This window comes from Muntiacus reevesi, chromosome 19, assembly GCF_963930625.1.
Source record: "Muntiacus reevesi chromosome 19, mMunRee1.1, whole genome shotgun sequence".
NCBI lineage: Eukaryota > Metazoa > Chordata > Mammalia > Artiodactyla > Cervidae > Muntiacus > Muntiacus reevesi.
In genome coordinates, this window is record NC_089267.1 from 56,803,515 (window position 1) to 56,824,438 (window position 20,924).

A 20,924-nucleotide genomic window follows, 5' to 3' on the forward strand; every position below is an offset into this window, starting at 1 on the left:
CAAGAACTCCAGTGCCGTTAGCTCAGAACAATCTTTTTCAAGCCATAGCGGCTTATTCTAGAACTCTCCGCAGTCCCCACGCTGACCCCTTAAGTGGGGTGAGCCTCTGGAATGCGCTTCCTGATCATGTGTGTGTGTGTCTTTGTGGCTCACTTGTGTCCGATTCTGCGACTGCATGGACTGTAGCCCGCCAGGCTCCTCTGTCCATGGGATTCTCCAGACGAGGATACTGGAGTGGGTTGCCCTTTCCTTCTCCAGGGGCTCTTCCCAACCCAACGGTCGAACCCGGGTCTCCTATGTTACAGGCAGACTCGTTACTGACTAGTCACCAGGGAAACCCCTGATCCTGTGAGCCTGTCTTTTAAAATTCTTAGTAATTTCATCATCACTGTGAGAGTAGAATCCAAAGTTCCCTGCATTTCATTCGCGACTTAGCCTGTTAACCTATCAACTAATTTATTTAACGGTATTTCTTGGGCTCACACCACGTGCTACCAAGTTTTTTGCCTGTGTATATGTAAGACAGACAATAAACAAAAAACAAGACAAACATATAAAGTAAATAATTTTGTATAGTGAAGTCCTATGAAGAAGACACAGGGATATTAGGAAGTGATGGGACCCGTTGAGGCCAGAGGAGGTGAAATTGCCCCTGGGCTGGGTGGGAGGAGGAGCCTGGGGAGGCCTGGGGAAAGCAAAGGAGTGGAGGCTCGAAGGTGAGGAAGCAGAAGGCCAGCGTGCCTGCCGGACCGGGGAACGGGTAGGGAGGATGAACCAGGCGTGGGATGAGAGGGCAGCCCACCTAGGGCCTTTCAGGGAAAGAAGTCATTCGGATTTTATTCTAAGTTCTATGGGAGGCCTCTGGAGAGTGGAGAGGATTTTCTTGTCTTTAGACTATGTTCCGTAAACTCCAGGAAGGCCCGATTTCTTCCTGGCACGACCTTTCCCGCATGCATCTCTTTTATGCCTCCTCGCCTAGAAGACTCAGATGTGATTTCTCCAGGGAGCCGTCTCGATGAACCCCTAACACCTAGATAGCAGGCATTGTAAAGCGGACAGTTTTTCTTGTCTGTTTTCCTCTCTAATCACTAAGAAATGAAGCTTTTCTTTGTGTCTGCAGCCCCGGCTCAGCCCTGTCGAACTTGGCAGCCGTTCAGGGAACCTTCATGAAACGGGAACAAACTGCCCTCTTGTAAATTTCACCTCACTCCGGCAACTTCCTGCAAACCCCACCGACACTCTTAAAGAGCCCTTTCTGGGGTCCCAGATTTTTTCTGTAGTTCCTTTCTGATTTTCCTTAAAATACATAAGGAAATACATAATGGCCCTCTCATTGTTGTGTTCAAAGCAGCTCTTCTTCATTCTCTTTAACGAATCACTTTCCTCAGGTGATTCTTATCAAACTGAGCAAGTGAGTGAAGCTCGGGGGAAATGTGATGAGGGGTGGAGCGCAGTCCTCAGCAGGAGACCCACGGGGTGTTTCCTTTTCTGATGGGACCTCCTGACTGCCCTTCCCAGAGTAGAAAGAGATCCTCTTGAGACCCCTTAGGATTTCAGAAGCAGGGATGTTTGAGAGAGTGGGGGAGGATTAGAAGGAAGATTTTTTGCCAGCAGCTTTTCTTTTTTTGGCCAAGCCATGCAGCATGCAGGATCTTAGTTCCCTGAGCAGGGATCAAACTCGTTCCCCCTACGGTGAAAATGTGGAGTCTTTTAACCACTGGACCACGAGGGTAGTCTCGCCAGCAGGCTTTTCTGATGTAAGAAACCTCTCCTGATCAACAGCAGTGGCATACACAACTTTCTGACCGTGGGTCCACAATAAAAAAAACGCATTTATATTGTGAAACAGCAGCCACCTACGTATAAGTAAATGTGAGAGTTTGGCTAGCGGCATTTACTCTGGTCATGCGTAACACACTCTGGTATTTTCTAGCCTTCTTTTGTCTTGGTTGCACTTTAGTTGAATGCCAGCTTATTGGTGCCTTAGGCCCTGGACGAGGGCGCTAGTACATACCAGTCCTGTGACCTTGGGCCGGTTCATTGCCCCAGGTTCCTCAGGGGTAGAACAGACTTGTTCTTCCTCATTGGGTGGGTAAAGTTTGTAGGCATGTCTAGCGAGGTCCCTGGCACGCAGTGTATTACGGTACTTGCCAGTTAAATACGGGCTTCCAAGGTGGCTCAGTGGGAAGGAATCCACCTGCCAATGCCAGAGACGTGGGTTTCGTCCCTGGGTCGGGAAGATGCCCTGCAGCGTGTGTGCTAAGTCGTGTCCAGCTCTGTGCGACCCCAGGGACGGTAGCCCGCCAGGCTCCTTTGACCATGGCATTTTCCAGGCAAGAATACTTGGACTGGGTTGCCATTTCCTCCTCGGGGGAATCTTCCTGACCCAGGGATTGAACCCGAGTCTCCTGCATTGGCTGGTGGATTCTTTACCACTGGCGCCACCCGGGAAGCCTGCCCTGGAGGAGGAAATGGCAACCCACTCCAGTATTCTTGCCTGGGAAATGCCATGGTCAAAGGAGCCTGGCGGGCTACCGTCCCTGGGGTCGCACAGAGCTGGACACGACTTAGCAACTAAACAGCCACAGTTAACTATGGTAAAATGCGTCTGCGTGGGGGTCAGTGTAGGGGTCTCTACAGAGTTGATGGTGCACTGCTGATCTGACTCACCATTTCCCAGCTGTTTGTAGTTGGCGGCGCATGCTTGAATTTGGCCAGGAGAAGGAAATGCTTCCAGCTGTGTGTGTGTATTATAGCCATGTGTATATTTCACTTCCCAGCCAGTCTGTGTGTGTAAACACACATGCACATCCCCTCCCCTTTCCACAGTGGTCTGCATCACCTCCACCTTCTCCCAGGAGGAAGAGAGCCTGCCTCCAGGGCAGCGCTGTCAGTGATCATGCCACACAGTCGTGCAGACGCTGCTGAAGAGAAGTTAAAATCTGCACCTCCGTCCAGCAGTATAAACTGAGAAGAGTTGAAGACATCTATAAGCACTGAAATATTTTTGTGGTCATACATAATTTAATGTGATGCACCTGTTTTGTATTTTGAGAAGCTTATTCTTCTATTTTAAAAAATTGAAAAAAAATAAAATAAAAAATTGATACACAACTGTGCTTTTCTAACAAGAACCGTACTATTCTGTTACTTTCTGTCTACCTCTCTCTCAGCAATCTCCCATGTCTGCCTTGTCTGGAATTTTAGTTTCCAATGTTTTATTCCAAAATTTAAAGTCAATACTTATTTTAAATTAATAGGTTTCAATAAAATTTGTCTTCCATTGCTTATTGCATGTTACTATATTTGAGTATATTTTCTTTCAGGAGTGTATCCTTGAGTAATTCTTTCAAAGAGATTAAGTAGGCAGTAAGCTTTCAGAGTCCTTTGATGTCTGAAAACGTCTTTTTATTTTTTTTGGCTGCACCATGAGCCTTGCAGGATCTTAATTCCCAAATCAGGGATCGAACCCTGGGCCTCCCAGCAGTGGAAACTTGCAGTCTTTACTACTGGACTGCCAGGGAATCCCTGGAAAACATCTTTGTTGCACTCCTACGTTTGAGACATGGTATGCCTGGGTATAAATCTGGGGTGAAAGATATTTTCCTTCAGTCCTTGATGTATGATACTCTCCTCTTCATTCACGTTGTTAAAAAGTCTGATGTCTTTATGATTCCTTTGAAGGTAACAGTTTTCTGCTTTTCATAGTTTTAAGGACTTTATTACTATCCGTGATGTTTTTAAGTTTTACTATAATTATTCTTCGTGTGGTGATGTTTTTGTTTAAATTCCTCCTTTTTACTTTGTGGGCTTGTTCACTTTAGTTGGAAAAGGATTATCTATTTAGTACTGCTTTCCCCCATATTCTGTAATTTTTCTCTTTGGAGCTTGTTTGAAAAATAGTGGGACTTGCAGATTTTATTCTTGATGTCACTCTTACCTTTACTTCACACTTTCCTTGTTCTGTCCCTTTGTACTGTATTCTGAGAGACTTTGACTTTCCAGTCACTGACGCCGTGTTCATCTGCTTATTTTGCTTTTCAATTCATATATCCTCCCCTCCTGCCAATTATGTTTCTGATTCTGAGATCCATTAACACCCTTTTCCATAACTGCTCTTTTTCTGAACTGTCCTTGTTTCGTGAATGCCACATTTCTATCTTTGTCTGTATTCTGCCTTTTTCTTAAAATGTTGGTTTCTTTTCTTGATCTTTCACTGGGTTTTATACTTGGTCTTTTATTTTCGTCAGTCATGAAGCTGTTTTTTTTTTAAAGTTGGAATATATTTCACATACCATAATATTTGCCTTTTCAAGTATATAGATCAGTGGTTTTAGTATATTCACAAAGGAATGCAAACATCACTGCTGCTTAATTCCAGAACATTTTCATCACCCCAAAGAAAACACATAACCATTATGGTCACTTCCTGCTTCCCCCGCCCTCCAGCCCCTGGCAGCCACGAAGCACCTTCTGTCTTTATGAATTTGTCTGTTGTGGACTTTTCGTATAAACAGAACCAAACAATCTGTGACCTTTTATGTCTTCTTTCATTTAGCATAACGTTTTCAACGTTCATCATGTTGTGGCACGAATCAATACTTCATTCCTTTTTCATGGCCGAATAATATTCCATCGTATGGGTATACCACATTTTTTGTTAACTCATATTTCAGCTGATGGCCATTGGGTTGTTCCTACTTTTTGGCTATTATGAGTAGTGGTGCTGTGAACACTCTTACAGATTTTTGCTTGGACATATGTAAGCTCTTTACTTCTAGGAGTAGAATTGCCAGGTCATATGGTGACTCAATGTTTAAGCTTTTGAGGACCTGCCAAACTGTTTTTTCAAAGCACACCATTTTATATTATCCCCAGCAGCATATGAGAGTTCCCATTTCCTGACATTCTCACCAACACTTGTTATTGTCAATCTTTTTTAACCCATCCTAGTGGGGTATGATGTGGCATCACATTTTTTTCATATGTATTGCCTTTATGACCAATGATGTTGAGCATCTTTTCATGTGTTTATCGGGCATATGTGTATCTTTGGAGAAATGTCTATTTAAATCCTTTACACATTTTTATTGGATTATCTTTTTATTGTTGAATTATAAGAGTTCTTTATATATTCTGGTTACTAGACCCTTATCATATATATGATTTGCAGATGTTCTCTGCTACTCTGGATTGTCTTCACTTTTTGATGTGTTCTTTGAAGCAACAAGGTTTAAAATTTTGATGAAGTCCAAAATTGTTTCTTTGAGGCATAATTCAAATAAACAAGCATCTCTTTAGCAAACACTGATGATCTGGGCAAAGAAGGACTTTACTCTTCTTTCCCTATATAGTCTGTTCTAGGAAACCTCTAGTCTTCCCACTCTAGAGCTCCTGCTTGTGATGGGGAATTGCCCAGGTTTTCTGGCCCTCTGAGGTGGTGTGAGAGATGGTGATGCAGCATTTTTCAGGATTTTTCACTTGCTAAAAGCTAGCCTCTTGATGAAGGAGTGATGGAATTTGCTCTTTCTGTATTTGAAAAGGTAGTATTGTCTGTGGGTCATAAATCATGTGTAAGGCGGAAGTGAAACTCCTCTCACTAACCACTGTGACAGCCTCTCACCTTCCTTCTTGTTTTGTGGTTTTCCCAGTTCTGGACTTTAGCGACCCCTTCAGCACGGAGGTAAAGCCGAGGATCCTGCTCATGGGCCTAAGAAGGAGTGGCAAGTCATCCATCCAGAAAGTCGTCTTTCATAAAATGTCTCCCAACGAAACTCTGTTCTTGGAGAGCACGAACAAGATCTGCCGGGAGGACGTTTCCAACAGCTCCTTTGTTAATTTTCAGATATGGGACTTCCCAGGACAGATTGACTTTTTCGACCCCACCTTTGACTATGAGATGATCTTCCGAGGGACAGGAGCGCTGATATTTGTCATAGACTCCCAGGTAAGGCTGCATCTCGGCGTCTGGTGGGACTGCGATGCCCGCCCCTTTGCGATCGTTTGGATTTGGGTTTTAGGGTCAGGAGTAGGCATTTCTACCAGACTAGCATTTCTCAGCTGTGGCTGTCTGGCTTTGGAAAGGGGAAGAAAAATCTCGCTACACGCAGCCCTGACCAACACGCAGTGTTCGGGAACTGTGTGCCCTCGGCCAGCCTAAAGAGGACGTTCCGGCGGGAGGGGACCACGGCGATGGCTGCTGTAAGCAGGTCCTCCGGGCAGATGTCTCTGCGAGATCACAGGTTCTCTGCAACAAAATGCATGATGAGCTGCATTTCAAAGTGTTTGCTATTTCCTGTGAAGATAAAGTTCTCTGAGTGGGAACATTTTTCTTCTGAATCAAACTATTGCAATTCCTACTAGTACACCATTAAGGCAACATGACTAGTGTGTATTTTAGAGGTAACTAAATGCAAAATGTGAAATTTGAGATACATATATTTTTTTCTACTCAATCTGCGTATCTGTGCTTGACTAAGGATTTAGCATCAGTTCTATTTTTGGTTTCTGTTTGTACTGAAAACCTTGTTCACATAAGGTGGCTATGGGGTGATTTTTGCTCTAGCGTTCACTCAGTTATTTAAATTCCTTCCAAGTTGTATCCCCTAGGTTACCTGATTTTCTATCACACAAAAAAATGTTTTCTGTGGTTTATCAGTAGACGATCCTGATTGTATTTTCATTTTAACTTTGCTGAAAGCAAAGAATTGGGAGCCGCTTGGCTAGAGAAGAACCTTATCACCCAGGCTTGAAAGTCACTCACTTTATTGGTTTTCAGACCAGCCTTCTGAATGGTCTCTTTGGTACCCTGGGCCATTCTCCTGTGAAGTGGCGGAGGGGGCTGATGGTGTAAGGGCAGGAGGAGAGGGAAACAGCAGGACTAAAAATGCATCTCAGCAGGTCAGTCTTAGGAAGGAGCACAGTTAGCAGACTGGGACATTGACATTGATGTTTTTCAAACTATTCCACGTGCAGTTACTCTTAGAAAGTATCCCCAACGGTGGGCCAGCCAGAAGGCCCTCCCGAGGGCTCTCTTTTGCAGCTGTAGGGGATTAAAAGGTAACAAGTCCTACCGGAATGCCCTAAGCCAACTCTAAGCTCAGGTCTCAATGTTTGTCTGAAATTGTAGACCTGCAAATGGACAGGTGGGGCTGAGCCTCTTGCGAGCCCAGTCGTGTTGGGAAGGAAGGGATGTGAAGACCATCGGTAATAATGGTTCTGAGTCCATGCTTGCAAAACTATTCTCGGACAAGACTACTCATGCCTGAGAGCATTGTAAACTCACTCATGGATCGAGGTGCCTGTTTAATGTAATAATGAAATTTGCAACTCAGCCTTTTAGTTCCAAGTGACTGCACGGTGAACTTGCGGAGCCGTGGGAGCATGGCCGGATGGTTAGAAGTTCTTTTTCTCCTTTGTGTGTGGGGTAGTGGGCTAGGGAGGCTCTCCATTCCAATATCTGATCCATGGACAGCAGTGCCTCTCTTCCTGTGGGCCCATCTAGAGATGCGCGCCTCTAGGACCTTCATTCGGAGAAGGCAGTGGCACCCCACTCCGGTACTCTTGCCTGGAAATTCCCATGGATGGAGGAGCCTGGTAGGCTGCAGTCCATGGGGTCGCAAAGAATCGGACACGACCGAGCGACTTCACTTTCCCTTTTCACTTTCCTGCATTGGAGAAGGAGATGGCAACCCCCTCCAGTGTTCTTGCCTGGAGAATCCCAGGGACGGCGGAGCCTGGGGGGCTGCCGTCTGTGGGGTCGCACAGGGTCGGACTCGGCTGAGCGACTTAGCAGCAGCACCTTCGTTGGGTCCAGCGCTGCTGGGAGCCACACTTCGCTGGTGGCCTGCTCATGCTGACCGGTTTCCTGGCCCCTCTGTGGTTTTGGCAGTATCCCCTTCTTCCCGTCTGAGGGTGGCCAGCGCCGTAAGCCAGGAAGCTTGAAGCCCAAGCGGAGCGGCCGGGCGGCGGGCAAGCCGCTCGTGGGGCGGGGAGGCTCCCGGCCGTCACGCTGCTCTGTCCCCTCTCAGCCCCTCTGTCCCCGGGGCTTGCGGCTGCGGCCCGGGGAAGCGGCGCCACGGGCCTGCCCCCGGGTGAGTGGATTCCAGCCCTGACGCGTCTCTTCAGGACAGGCTCAGGAAGCGCTTCACGTCAACGCCAGACTGCGTGTACATGCAGCTTACACTCATGGGACTTGAACTGCCAGTGCAGCTCTGTCTCAGGTGTTGATAATACAGCTTTAATGTGACAAAATAGGGACCCTTGCCAGTTCTTTTCATTTTTAGGGTGTTTTTATTGCCTCAGTAATCTCCCCTTTTTTGGTTTGATTGAAATATAGTTGATTTACAACATTGTATTAGCTTCAGGTGATATATAGTAAAGAATATATATGTATATATTCTTTTTCAGACTCTTTTCCTTCTAGGTTGTTATAAAATCTTGAGTATAGTTCCTTGTCTATACGGCAGGTTCTTGTTGGTGATCTGTTTTATATAGAGCAGTGTGTATATGCTGGGCTTCCCAGGTGGCGCTGGCCAACGCAGGAGATGCAAGAGCCATCAGTTCGATCCCTGGGTCGCGAAGATAGCTTGGAGTGGAAAATGGCAACCCAGTGTTCTTGCCTGGGAAGTCCCCTGGACGGAGGATCCTGGGGGGCCCCAGTCCATGGAGTCACAGAGAATGGGACAGGACTGAGCAGACACACTAGACAAGCAAGTGTGTGTGTTCATCCCAAATTCCGAATTTATGCCTCTCCCTCCCACACTTTTTTTTAATTTTCTATTTTTAGTTTTTTTTGCCTGTTTTTTAAATTGCTGCTGTAATTTGGTTTTAATTTAACCTGAGCGTGAAAAGTGGACTTTCAGTGGGGTTGGTAAACGTGTTCTTTGTTTTGTTTCTTGGCTTGCTGGGTTTTGTTTGGGCCACTGGGTTTTGTTCCGGCCACAGGGCAACGAAATGAGTAAGAGTAAGAAATGCATCTTTTTAAGTTACACTTCTTAAAAGGTAGTGAAAAGCATTGTTAAAAGTTGTCATTTACTAAAAATAAGGAATATTTAACTTTAACGAAGCAGTTTCCAAGTCTGCCTAATAGACTTTCCTGTCGGAAGGAGACTGTAAAAAATCCCCTTTGTGGGGATCTTTACTTGTTGTGATTGCAAACACGAAACAAAACCGAACTGGAGGAAAGTGTCTCAGCAACTCTTGAAGGTCAGCGCAGGGCTCTAAGCAGGACTCATTTGCCTGACACCTCCTAGTTTTATTTTTCGCTTGTGAATTCCTCACAACCGCAGGATTGCCAGATACATGCATCACCAAGGAGAAAAATGTGTCCTCCCATAATGCTGTGAAATAAAAGAGAGTGAGAGCATCGGGAGTGACGTCCCGTGAGCCGCCCGCCCCGGCCGCCCACAGAATGTGGCGCGTCTCCAGGGTCCCCTCGCCCCCAGCCCAGGAGCCGTCGCTTCTTTTTTTCCAATAATCGTATTGTGTGGCTGTGTTGTGTCTGCGCTGTGCCCGGCTCTCCTCTGGTTGCAGAGGCTGGGGTGGGGGCGGCGCTCTAGCCGTGGTGTGATGGCTTCTCCTGTTGTTGATCACGGGCTCTCCTGTTGTTGATCACGCAGCCTCGGTGGCTGGGGTGCGCTGGCTTCATTGCCCTGTGGCCTGTGGGGTCTTCCCAGACCAGGGATGGAACCTGTGTCTCCCGCGCTGGCAGGCGGACTCTTTGCCGTGGAGCCCCCAGGGAAGCACCCCCACCCTGCCCCGGGAGCGACTTCACAGGTGCCTGGGGTCCAAACTAGAGTGTCGGCTTCACGCATGTTGGTGATTGTGGTTGTGAGCCGCCTGTAATCCCTAGATCTAATTTTAGGGTAGGAGCCAGGCAATGCATTTTTCCTTTTTTAAAAATTTGTTGTAGAAGATAGTAAGCACGATAGGAGAAAAAAATCACTCACCGTCTCTCTGCTCTCAGATATTTTCTTCTTTGTCGTGTCATGTTTTAGCTCTTGTAGATCTGTACCGCTTCATCAGTTTGCTGGTAATCAGGCCATTCCATGGGCTTGGCAGGGAGGTTAGAGGAATGACTTCTGATCTTTTGAGATCATGATACACTCTTGACCTTGGCTGCTTCTGCTTACAGACACATGCCCTTCACTCCTCTCTTCAGGTAGAGACGTAACCAATAACGCTTGTTGACGTGTAACTTCCACACAGTGAATGGCACTCACTTTTTAACCCAATATTTACTTGGCTGCATCGGGTCTTGGTTGCAGCACGTGGGATCTTATTTCCCTGACCAGGGATTGAACCCGCGTCCCCTGCAGGGCAAGGCAGATTCTTAACCACTGGACCCCCAGGAAAGTCCCAAGTTACATTCATTTTAAGTGCACAGTTCAGCCACTACACACCTTCTAACCACCTTCTGGCTTTAAGAATGTTTCCACCTCGCTGAAAGCTTCCTTGTGTCCTTTCTCAGATGCACCCCTCTGCCCGGGTTCCAGCCTCAGGCTGATAGGATGTGCTTTCTGTCTCTATAGAATAGTTTGCCTTGTCTAGAATTTCTATATGTGGAATTGTACAATCATGACTTTGTTCTTTATCTGAGATATTATAATGTGTTAAGAAAGTGCCCCAAATTATTAAACTAGAATTTCTCCAAAATGCTTAGCCCAGCATCCAATCCCTGCAGGAGGAAATGGCAACCCACCCCAGTATTCTTGCCTGGAGAATCCCATGGACAGAGGAGCCTGGTGGTCTACAGTCCATGGGGCCGCGAGAGTCAGACATGACTAAACCACACCACAGCGTCCAATGTTTAGTCTTCATTTTAAACACCTCTTTAGAATGTGAAGGATGAAAATGACTGTCTGGTCTTTTTCTCCCTTCATAGCTTCCTGTTAGTATCTTAGTATTTTGATTTATCTAAAGACTGGGGATACATTTTTTTTTTAATGGGCAAAGTATTTTAATAGACACATGGCCAAACCAGACGTAGTTAGCAAGTGAGCACGTGTAAAGATGCTCAAAATCACTAGTTGTTAGGAAAATGCAAATCAAAACTACGATGAGATACCAGCCCATGCCAATGAGAATGGCCAAAATTGAAAAAGACAAAAACAAACCACCCAACTGGTAATACCCAGTGTTAGGAAGCATGGAGAACAGCTGAAACTTCTACACTGCTGGGCGGAGTGCGGAGTGGGGCAGCTACTGTGTTATTTTTAACTTTTTATTTTATATTGTAGCCAATTAACACTGTTGTGATAGTCCCAGGTGGGCAGCAAAGGGACTCAGCCACACACACACATACATAGTGAAGTTGCCCAGTCGTGTCCGACTCTTTGCGGCCCCGTGGACTGTAGCCCGCCAGGCGCCTCCGTCCTGGATTCTCCAGGCAAGAATACTGGGGTGGGTTGCCATACATCCATAGGGGTACGTTTTTATTAGTTAGTTTGGGGAATACGAGAATGCCCCAGAACATTCCCCCGTTTTATCGGCTTTTCTTCATTTGTCCAGTTTTGGAGTCAGAATGAGCGGGTGAAAAGTCCTTTAAATGTTGTTCTGAAGATCCCTTTCCTTTTTGCTATAAAAACAGGTCCTATTGGGGAATTCCTCAGTTGTCCAGTGGTTAGGACTCTGAGCTTCCACTGCCAGGGTCACAGGTTTGATCCCTGATTGGGGAACTGGATCCTCTAAGCCATGAAGCCAGGGGAAAAAGAACCCCAAAAACCCGAGGCATATTCATACCCTTCAGGTTGGCAGTGATGAAGAGATCTGACAACCCTGGGTGCTGGTGAGAGTCTGGAGGAGCAGGGGTTCTTCCGTGGTATTTAGTCGAGTTCAAAGCGCTCAGTCCTCTGACCCAACAAGCCTGACTTCAGGGGAAGCCCTAAGAGACAGGCAGGCGCAGAGGTGTGTGTGAGACTGGGCACGTTGTCGGCTTCTGGTCTCACACATTCTGAATGTCCATCAGCAGGCAAGTCGGCGACAAATTATAGACCATCCACAATGGAATTTCATAGGACTGTTCCTAGGAATCACGCATTCGTTATGCGCTTCAGCGAAGGTGAATCTCACTGACATAATGGGCACGGAGAAGGCGAACTGTACTGCACAGGCACGTTGATATTGCTGTAAATTTTTAAATAATGTAAATTAATTCTGTATGTTGTTTGAGGATACATAGGTATGTCTTAATAGTAATGTATAAAGAGGTGGGTGATGCTAAATGCAGAAGTCAGGGTACTGGTTACCTCTGGAAAGCGTGGGTAGAGTGGTGGGCTTGGCTGGCAGGATGGGGAGAGACACGGGGCTTTGATGTCTACTGTTTGATCTCTTAGACAGAGAAGCATACACACAGGCCTTCGTTGTGTTATTGTGTGGGTATCATCTGTAGAAGGAGAAAAAAACAGCGTCGTGTTATTTGGGGCAATTCCTGTAGACCCAGGGGTGAGCAGACTTCTTAAAAAGGGTCAGACGGTCATGGTTTGAGGTTTGCAGGCTGTGCTGTCTCTGAGGCGATTCTGCAGAGGAGAACCACGCAGCTCTGCCCGGCCGCCCCACAGTGGCCGCCCAGCGGGTGCGTGTCGAGGCGGCCGTGGCCCTTGAATCCCCGCGGCGCGTGGCTCATGCCGCAGGAAGGCTGGGCGCGGGGCGAGGCGGGGCCGGAGGCCGCCCAGGAGGCCTCCCTGAGCCCTGCGCTCTCTTCTCAGGACGACTACATGGAGGCCTTGGCCAGGCTCCACCTCACCGTGACCAGGGCCTACAAGGTCAACACCGACATCAACTTCGAGGTGTTTATCCACAAAGTGGATGGCCTGTCAGATGACCACAAAATTGAAACCCAGAGGGACATCCACCAGAGGGCCAACGATGACCTTGCAGATGCCGGGCTGGAGAAAATTCATCTCAGGTGAGAAGAGAAGCGCCTCAGGGGTCAGTGGGGTCCCACCGTCGTCGTGAGCGGCTGGCGCGGACAGTCACCGGCCGGGTGCCCAGCGTGGTGCTGTAGACCTCAGGAAAGGGGAGCTTTGCGTGGGCAACTCCAGTCGTTCAGAAAAGCCTTGGGGTTATAAATTTTTTTTTTTGACCGAAGATCAAAGCTAAGCCTTCCCCATACGAAAATCACAGAAGAGAAAACCTATACACTGCATCCAGGAAGTTAACCGATGCTGAGGTTTACTATTATAGGTAGTATCTATAATCATAAGGAATCCTCTAAAAAAAATAGAAGTAAATATTCACAGAGGAAAGCCACTTCTCTGTAATTTTTGTGGGGTCGTATGTATGCATCATTCATTTGGCAGATTAGAAAAATGAGAAGATTGGATACTTCAGTATCAGTAATGTAGCTGCTCTAAGGTGAGAGATGTGTATAAAGATGGTTAGTGCAGACTCCCTTGGAGAGTGTAAGGAAGCTGATATAGGCACATGCATCTGCATTTTTAAGCTTCTGGTCCAGCCGGTCAGCAGAGACGAGGCACAGTTCTTGCTCTGGGGTAGATGGACAGAAATGTCTTGTTAAGATAAGTTCTTTTTTTGGCTGCACTGCATGGCTTCTGGGAACTTAGCTCCCCACTCAAGGATTGAACCCTGGCTCTTGGCAGTAAAAGTAGAGTCCTCACCCCTGGACCGCCAGGGAATCCCCATGTCCATTTTTTACTGAGGTGGTTTTGACTTCTGCAGGGACTGGAATGCATGTATAAGAGCTGTAGTAAATACAGAAGGCATGATGCTGGTGTTGTGACATAGTCTGAACAGCCTGTTCCCCAGTCAAAGGTAAAAAGTGATGAAATACTGTTTCATCTTTCAGCTTTTATCTGACAAGCATATATGATCATTCAATATTTGAAGCTTTTAGCAAAGTGGTTCAGAAACTGATTCCACAACTTCCCACCCTGGAGAATTTGCTAAACATCTTTATCTCAGTAAGTAAATAATATTATCCCATTCAAGTCTTTCGCGGAATTTAAGAATAACATTGCACGAGTGGAAACAATCTTATTTCTGCTTGGTCTGACAGCACTTCAAGGTCTCTGAAATATTACGTTTGAAGATCGTGCCTACATACTGTTTTAGGTCCGTTAAAATTTAGCTCCCCAAACAGTTCCTGTACTTCACTGGTATAGTCGGAATGTTTATTGAAGCTGTAGGCAATCATTCAGTTTTAATAGGGTCCTGTCAGAGGTAGAGGGCATAAAAGTTGATTTTGGCTCTAAGATATATGGTGTTGAATTTTTAAAAATCTGTTTAGCACTGTGAATAAATGATATGGTGGCTGGCTGAGTCCTAAAAACTGTCAGCTCAAAGTAGAGTTACCACAGACCTTTAGTTGTATTCACATTGATTCTCACTGCACAATTTTGAGTTTGCTTGCTTAGACTTTTAAAGTCTACTTTTTAATTTAAAATTAATAAAATTTGTGTGATAATTTCAGTTTTCATTTTTTAAGTAAATCCATTATAAAGATGTTCATGATAATGAGGTTTAAACTGTAATAAAATGGAACAGCCAAAATTTTTGCTAGTTCGTATTTGAGACTAAGGAAGTCATATCATTTTATGTAACCATGTCATGCTCTAAAACCAGCTATCCTTTTAAGGCAGAATCTCCTTTTTGTTTCAGAATTCTGGAATTGAAAAGGCGTTTCTCTTTGATGTGGTCAGTAAGATTTATATTGCAACAGATAGTACCCCTGTGGATATGCAGACCTACGAGCTCTGCTGTGACATGATCGATGTGGTCATTGATATTTCGTGTATTTACGGGTAAGTAGAACATCCTGAAAGGCTACCGTCAAGCAAGTTTCTCTTTTGTAACCCTTGAGGTATTTTGAATTTACTTATTTGATCTTAATACTTTTGTTTGAAATGATTGAGATCTATAAATACACCATTTAGTATGTGATAATAATAACAAAAAATTGTTGAGTGAATGCCTGGGCATTAATGCTGATAATTTCATTGCCTATATTATACCATTGAATTCTTCAGTATTCCATGAGGTGGGAATTACTACTCCCATTTTATAGATAGGCAAACTGAGGTTCAGAGTGGTGAAGTTTCTAACCCCAGCTCACACTATCATTAAGGAACGAAATTAGGATTTGAACTCATCTGAGTCCTAGTTCCTCTACTGAAAAATCTGTCACGTATCATGATGTCATGTATACTTGAGGGAAGTATTAGGATCCTTGGATTTCTACATAAATATCTCACATTAACCATAGTTCTGTTACCTTCTTTATAATAGGAAATAATGGCTGGATTTTTTTTTCCCAATATACTTTTGACTGTCTTTTGCTGTGGGTAGCAGAGAACTATAAAACTAAGCAAACATCACCTGCTTAGTATTACGGTCTTAACCTTAGAAAACTGAACTTCTTGTACATATAAAAGAATACAAAATAAGGAATGAGGGAAATGGATTCTGTTACTGGACACAGAAATAATTCCCCATAATAGTAAATTTGCGGAATTCAGGATTTTGTACAGAGTGAGTGGGTGTGGACTGTCTTACTAAGGCATTAGGTTGTTGCTGCCTGTTTAGATTGGCTCTCACAACATCATCTCACAGCCGTTGATGGGGTAAAGCGTTTCTTCATCTTTCTCTTTGCTCACTGGCTGTGGCCTGCTTTATGCAGCTTTCTCTGCCAGCTTCTAGGGAGCCTTGGTCTCACCACTTTCTCCTTCCATTCAGCTCAGACTCTTTCTGTTAACTGTTAACATACATGCCCACCCACAGTCCCTTCCCTTATGAAACAGGGAAACCGATCCGTACCTCTCAGGACAGTTTAGTCAGTCGCTCAGTCGTGTCCGACTCTTTGCGACCCCGTGAATCCCAGCACGCCAGGCCTCCCTGTCCATCACAAACTCCCGGAGTTTACTCAAACTCATGTCCATCAAGTCTGTGATGCCATCCAGCCATCTCATCCTCTGTCATCCCCTCTCCTCCTGCCCCCAGTCCCTCCCAGCATCAGGGTCTTTTTCAATGAGTCAACTCTTCACATCAGGTGGCCAAAGTATTGGAGTTTCAGCTTCAGCATCAGTCCTTCCAATGAACACCTAAGACTGATCTCCTTTAGGATGGACTGGTTGGATCTCCTTGCAGTCCAAGGGACTCTGAAGAGTCCTCTCCAACACCACAGTTCAAAAGCATCAATTCTTCGGCGCTCAGCTTTCTTCACAGTCCAACTCTCACATCCATACATGACCACTGGAAAAACCGTAGCCTTGACCAGACGGACCTTTATTGGCAAAGTAATGTCTCTGCTTTTTAATATGCTATCAAGGTTGGTCATCACTTTCCTTCCAAGGAGTAAGCGTCTTTTAGTTTCATGGCTGCAGTGATTTCACCATCTGCAGTGATTTTGGAGCCCCCCAAAATAAAGTTTGACACTGTTTCTACTGTCTCCCCATCTACTTCCCATTAAGTGATGGAACCAGATGTCATCATCTTAGTTTTCTGAATGTTGAGCTTTAAGTCAACTTTTTCACTCTCCTCTTTCACTTTCATCAAGAGACTTTTTAGTTCTTCTTCCTTTTCTGCCATAAGGGTGGTGTCATCTGCATATCTGAGGTTATTGATATTTCTCCCGGCAATCTTGATTCCAGCTTGTGCTTCTTCCAGCCCAGTGTTTCTCATGATGTACTCTGCATATAAGTTAAATAAGCAGGGTGACAATATACAGCCTTGACATACTCCTTTTCCTATTTGGAGCCAGTCTGTTGTTCCATGTCCAGTTCTAACTGTTGCTTCCTGACTTGCATACATACCTCTCAGGATTGTAGTGAGGATGAAATATCATTAGGTCTCCCCTGGTGGACCCCAAATGAATCTGCCATTATTATTTTTTAAAATTAAAGTATTTAAAACTTTTTCCCCCCAAAGTTTATTTATTTGGCGTAGCCACATGAGTTGCGGGGTCTTGGTTGCCTGCCCAGGAATTGAACCCGGGCCCCTTGCAGTGGAAGCGTGGAGTCCTAACCACTGAACCACCAGGGAATTCCTTATCATTGTTATTATTAAACACTGTCATCTGGCTTTAGAAATAGACCTTGTTTCCCAAGACTGCTGCCTTGCAATATTCTCTTGTTTTTAAACTGTTAAGTGGATGACCTTGAAATAGTCACGGAGGATGAAAGTTATCCTGATTATAGTTTAGATGATTGTCATAATCAAATAACAATGAACAGCACAATTAATCTGGCACATCCTCAATGATGTGCATAATCATTATTTTGCCATATGGTAATTAGACATAAATGGTGAGTTGTTCATGGAAACAATGTTAATCAGAGTTACTTTGATCCAGCTCAAACACGCACCGGGAGGAAGGGGCCGGGCAGAGGAGGGAGCGGGGCTTTACTGGCAGATTGTTTTCCTGTGGTGGAATGCCACGGGCCTGGGAACCTGCCCTGTTGAGTAAGAACCAGTCTGGGTCTGGGTCACAAATGGGGCATATGTTCTGGGGTTTCTTGAGACTGTTTGCTAGGGTGGCCACGAGCCAGCCCAGGCGGCCTGCAGAGGGCAGCTGAGGGTGCATGCCACAGCCCAGGAAGCAGTCCGCCTTGTCACTGGAGAGCCTAGAAGCAGGTCACCTGGTCTGCTCAGGAGTCTCAGCTGGGATTTGAAAACACACACAGTTTCAGATAAGGGAAAGGTGTATGACATCCTCCTTTGTCTATAAACAAGATACAGAACTGGATATGGCAGTGTCGTCAGAGGGCCCAGTTTTGATCACAAAGGTCATATCAATAATGATAATAGCAGTTAACGTTGTGCATTTTATATGCTCTCAGCACTATGCTTAGTGTTATGTATATATTATTTCATTGCATTAGGAGACTTTGAAGTAATCACTGCTAATATACAATGAAGAAATTGAGGCTCAAAGAAGTGACTCAGCTTGCCCAAATGTATACAGTAAAAGGAGAGAGCTGGGATTCAAACCCAAGTAATTTGTGTTTGCAGGCCACACCTTTTCTTAAATATTTATCTGTCTTTTTATTTTGAAAAAATTTCACATCTATAGAAAATATGCAAGAATAGCACAGTGAGCTCCGATACACCTTTCTCTGGGATTCACCAGTTTTTATCAGTGGCCCATATTTGCTCACTCTTTTCTAATCCAGTTGGCCCTCTATGTGAGTTCCACATTGACAGATTCAACCAACCAGTGGATTGAAAATATTCAGAAACATATTCCAGAACGTTCCAAAAAGCAAAACTTGAATTGGCTGCACGCTGACAACTCTTTCCATAATATTTGCATTGTATTGGGCATTTTATGTCATCTAGAGATGATTAAAAGTATGTGGTGAGGAGGAGGAGTGGGGCTTCCCTGATGGTCCAGCGGTTAAGACTCTGGGCTTTCTCTGCACAGGGATGGGTTCGATTCCTTGTCGAGAAACTAAGATCCCACGTGCCAAAAGGAAGTAAAAAAGCGGGAGGGTGTGTGTAGGTCGGGGCTCTCCGGGTAGTACTACAGGTAAAGAACCCACCTGCCAGGGCAGTTACACCGAGAGACACAGGTTCGATTCCTGGGTCGGGGAGATCCTCTGGAGGAAGGCGTGGCAACCCACTCCAGTTTTCTTGCCCGGAGACTTCTCTGGACAGAGGAGCCTGGTGGGCTGCAGTCCATCGGGTTGCAAAGAGTCAGACATGAATGACGCAACTCAGCATGCTCGCATGCATGTGGGTAGGTCATATGCAGATACATGAGGAACTTGAGCATCTTTGGATTTGGGTATCTGCTGAGGGGAGTCTTAGAGCCAACCCCAGGCCCTAAGCCTGCTCCGTAGGGATGACTGTACATACACATTTGTTTTTGCTGAACCTTTTGGGAGTGTTACAGATCATGATCCTTTGACCATAGCTATTGATACTTGAACGTCCGTTTCTTAATAACAAGGATGTTTTCTTACAGCACCACAGTTTAATATCAAATTAAGTCTATTTAGCATGACTTCATGACTCCGTTATCTAATATAGGGTCCTTTGTTAAATTTTATCCGTGGTCCCAATTCGTTCTTTTGTCGCAGTTTTTTCCCCCAGATGACGGGTCTAGCCCAGCACTTGGCCGCCTCTTCAGGCCGCTTTATTTTGGAAAAGCTTCACCCTTTCTTGGTCTTCAGGCTGTGCCTTAGACAGCCTGGTTGTTCTGCCACGAGGAAACAGGAAGCCCTCATGGGCCGCGGAGGGGAGGAGAGCTGGCCTCCATCGTCACTTGTGTCCTTCGGGTCCATGAAGAGTTCAGCCACTTGGGTGTCAGTAGGACGCTGAGCGTCATACACTGGGTACATTCTTGGGATCGGCTGTTTCTGAGATATTTAGCTGAAAGGCACTGTGAGTGTAAACTCCCTATCGTTACGATGATCACTCTTTGTGATAATCCGGTCTTGTTGCTGGGTGACAAATTGTAGTTCTTAATGGTCAAATATGTTTTGGTTTCTGTCCCCATTTAGCCTCAAAGAAGATGGAGCAGGAACCCCCTATGACAAGGAGTCAACAGCCATTATAAAGCTGAATAATACAACAGTTCTCTATTTGAAAGAGGTGACAAAGTTCCTGGCTCTTGTGTGCTTCGTCAGAGAGGAAAGCTTTGAAAGAAAAGGTAATTTTGTGTGTGTGTGATTTAAATGAAGCGTTTCCATTCAGACGGATCCTGCCTTTCCTGCTCGTTGAGTGTGGGTGGACAGCAGCCGTGCCTCTGGGGGCTGCCAGACTTCAGCCACGGGCTCCCCTTGGCTCCTGCCCCGCCAGTGGGGTCTGGGGGTCCGTGAAGCAGCGTGAGGTGGTGGTGGAGCCAGACCGCCCTCCCAGGGAGGGGCCTTAGGTTTTCCGGGAGCGAGGCCAGCTGGGGTGTTATTGCCTGGCCGTGGAGTCCTTACCCCAGGGAGGCCCAAGGCCTTGGTCCTCACTTCTAGAAGGCTCTAGGGACGCTGTGACCACTTTTCTTCCCCGTGTAAAGGGCGAAACTCATGCAGTCTTAAAGCTAGACTTTTTTAAACTTCTGTTCAGCCCTTGTCCATTCTTTAGTCCTAAAACACAGGGGTGGCATTGTGATTCCAAAAAAGGGAAGATACTAGTATACTTAATAACGTCACCAAATACTTTTTAGGACCAAATTGAGTTTTATTTTGAAATAAAAGCAATTAACCTCTTAAAGATACTCATATTCCCTGCCCCCCATCTAAAGTGGGAAATATCAGCTTACTGATGTAGTTAAGGATTTTTGCTAGTAATTAGGAGATGATTTACCCTAAATGGAGAAGGAATTGGCAGCCCACTCCAGTATTCTTGCCTGGAGAATCCCATGGACAGAGGAGCCTGGCGGGCTGCAGTGCATGGAGTTGCAAGAGTCAGACACAGCTTGGTGACTAAACCATTACCCTAAATTCCCAACAAAGTAGCAATAATAACATTTTCTGAAATAGCCTTTTTTTCCTTATAAGTAATACATGTTCATTATTTAAAAATTGTTTGAAAACTTAAAGTATACAGAGCAAAATAAAACCACTGAATTTCACCATCTTAGAGCTGAACCCCATGTTAAATTTCTGGGGTTTGCTTTCTCCTTTTCTGCCTTCTTGTCACTTCTTTCTTCTGTTATCCCCTCTTTCCTTTCTTCCAACAAAACTGGAGCCATTTTGTCTATATAGTTTTTTATCCTTTTGTTTTCACTTATTTGTACCCTGAAAATTTTCTTAATTCTTTGGAACATAAAAGCATAATTAAGATTTTTATTACTTTTCTGTTAAAAAGTAGTAGATTCATTTAGAAAATTTAGAAATAATGAGCAAAAAGGAAATAATTATTGGTAAGTTTCTCAGTGACATCGCATTAAACTTGTTTGCTTTTTAGGGTGACTAACCATCTCCATTTGCCTGGAACAGGGAGGGGGGTTCCTGAGAAAAGGACCTTCAGGC

At 45.2% G+C, this 20,924-nt stretch overlaps 1 protein-coding gene across 2 annotated transcripts in view; it reads left to right on the plus strand.

Moving 5' to 3' along the window:
• The window catches only part of RRAGD (Ras related GTP binding D), a 34,170-nt gene that overhangs the window by 7,704 nt on the left and 5,542 nt on the right, over positions 1 to 20,924 (plus strand). For both annotated transcript variants that reach the window (XR_010659916.1, XM_065911430.1), the window contains exons 2-6: positions 5,652 to 5,947; positions 12,708 to 12,907; positions 13,808 to 13,922; positions 14,620 to 14,762; positions 19,461 to 19,609. Coding sequence is in view for 1 of the 2 variants with exons in the window: in XM_065911430.1 (XP_065767502.1) it covers positions 5,652 to 5,947; positions 12,708 to 12,907; positions 13,808 to 13,922; positions 14,620 to 14,762; positions 19,461 to 19,609 (903 nt within the window). In the remaining variant the exon portion in view is untranslated. The remainder of the gene's footprint in view (positions 1 to 5,651; positions 5,948 to 12,707; positions 12,908 to 13,807; positions 13,923 to 14,619; positions 14,763 to 19,460; positions 19,610 to 20,924) is intronic.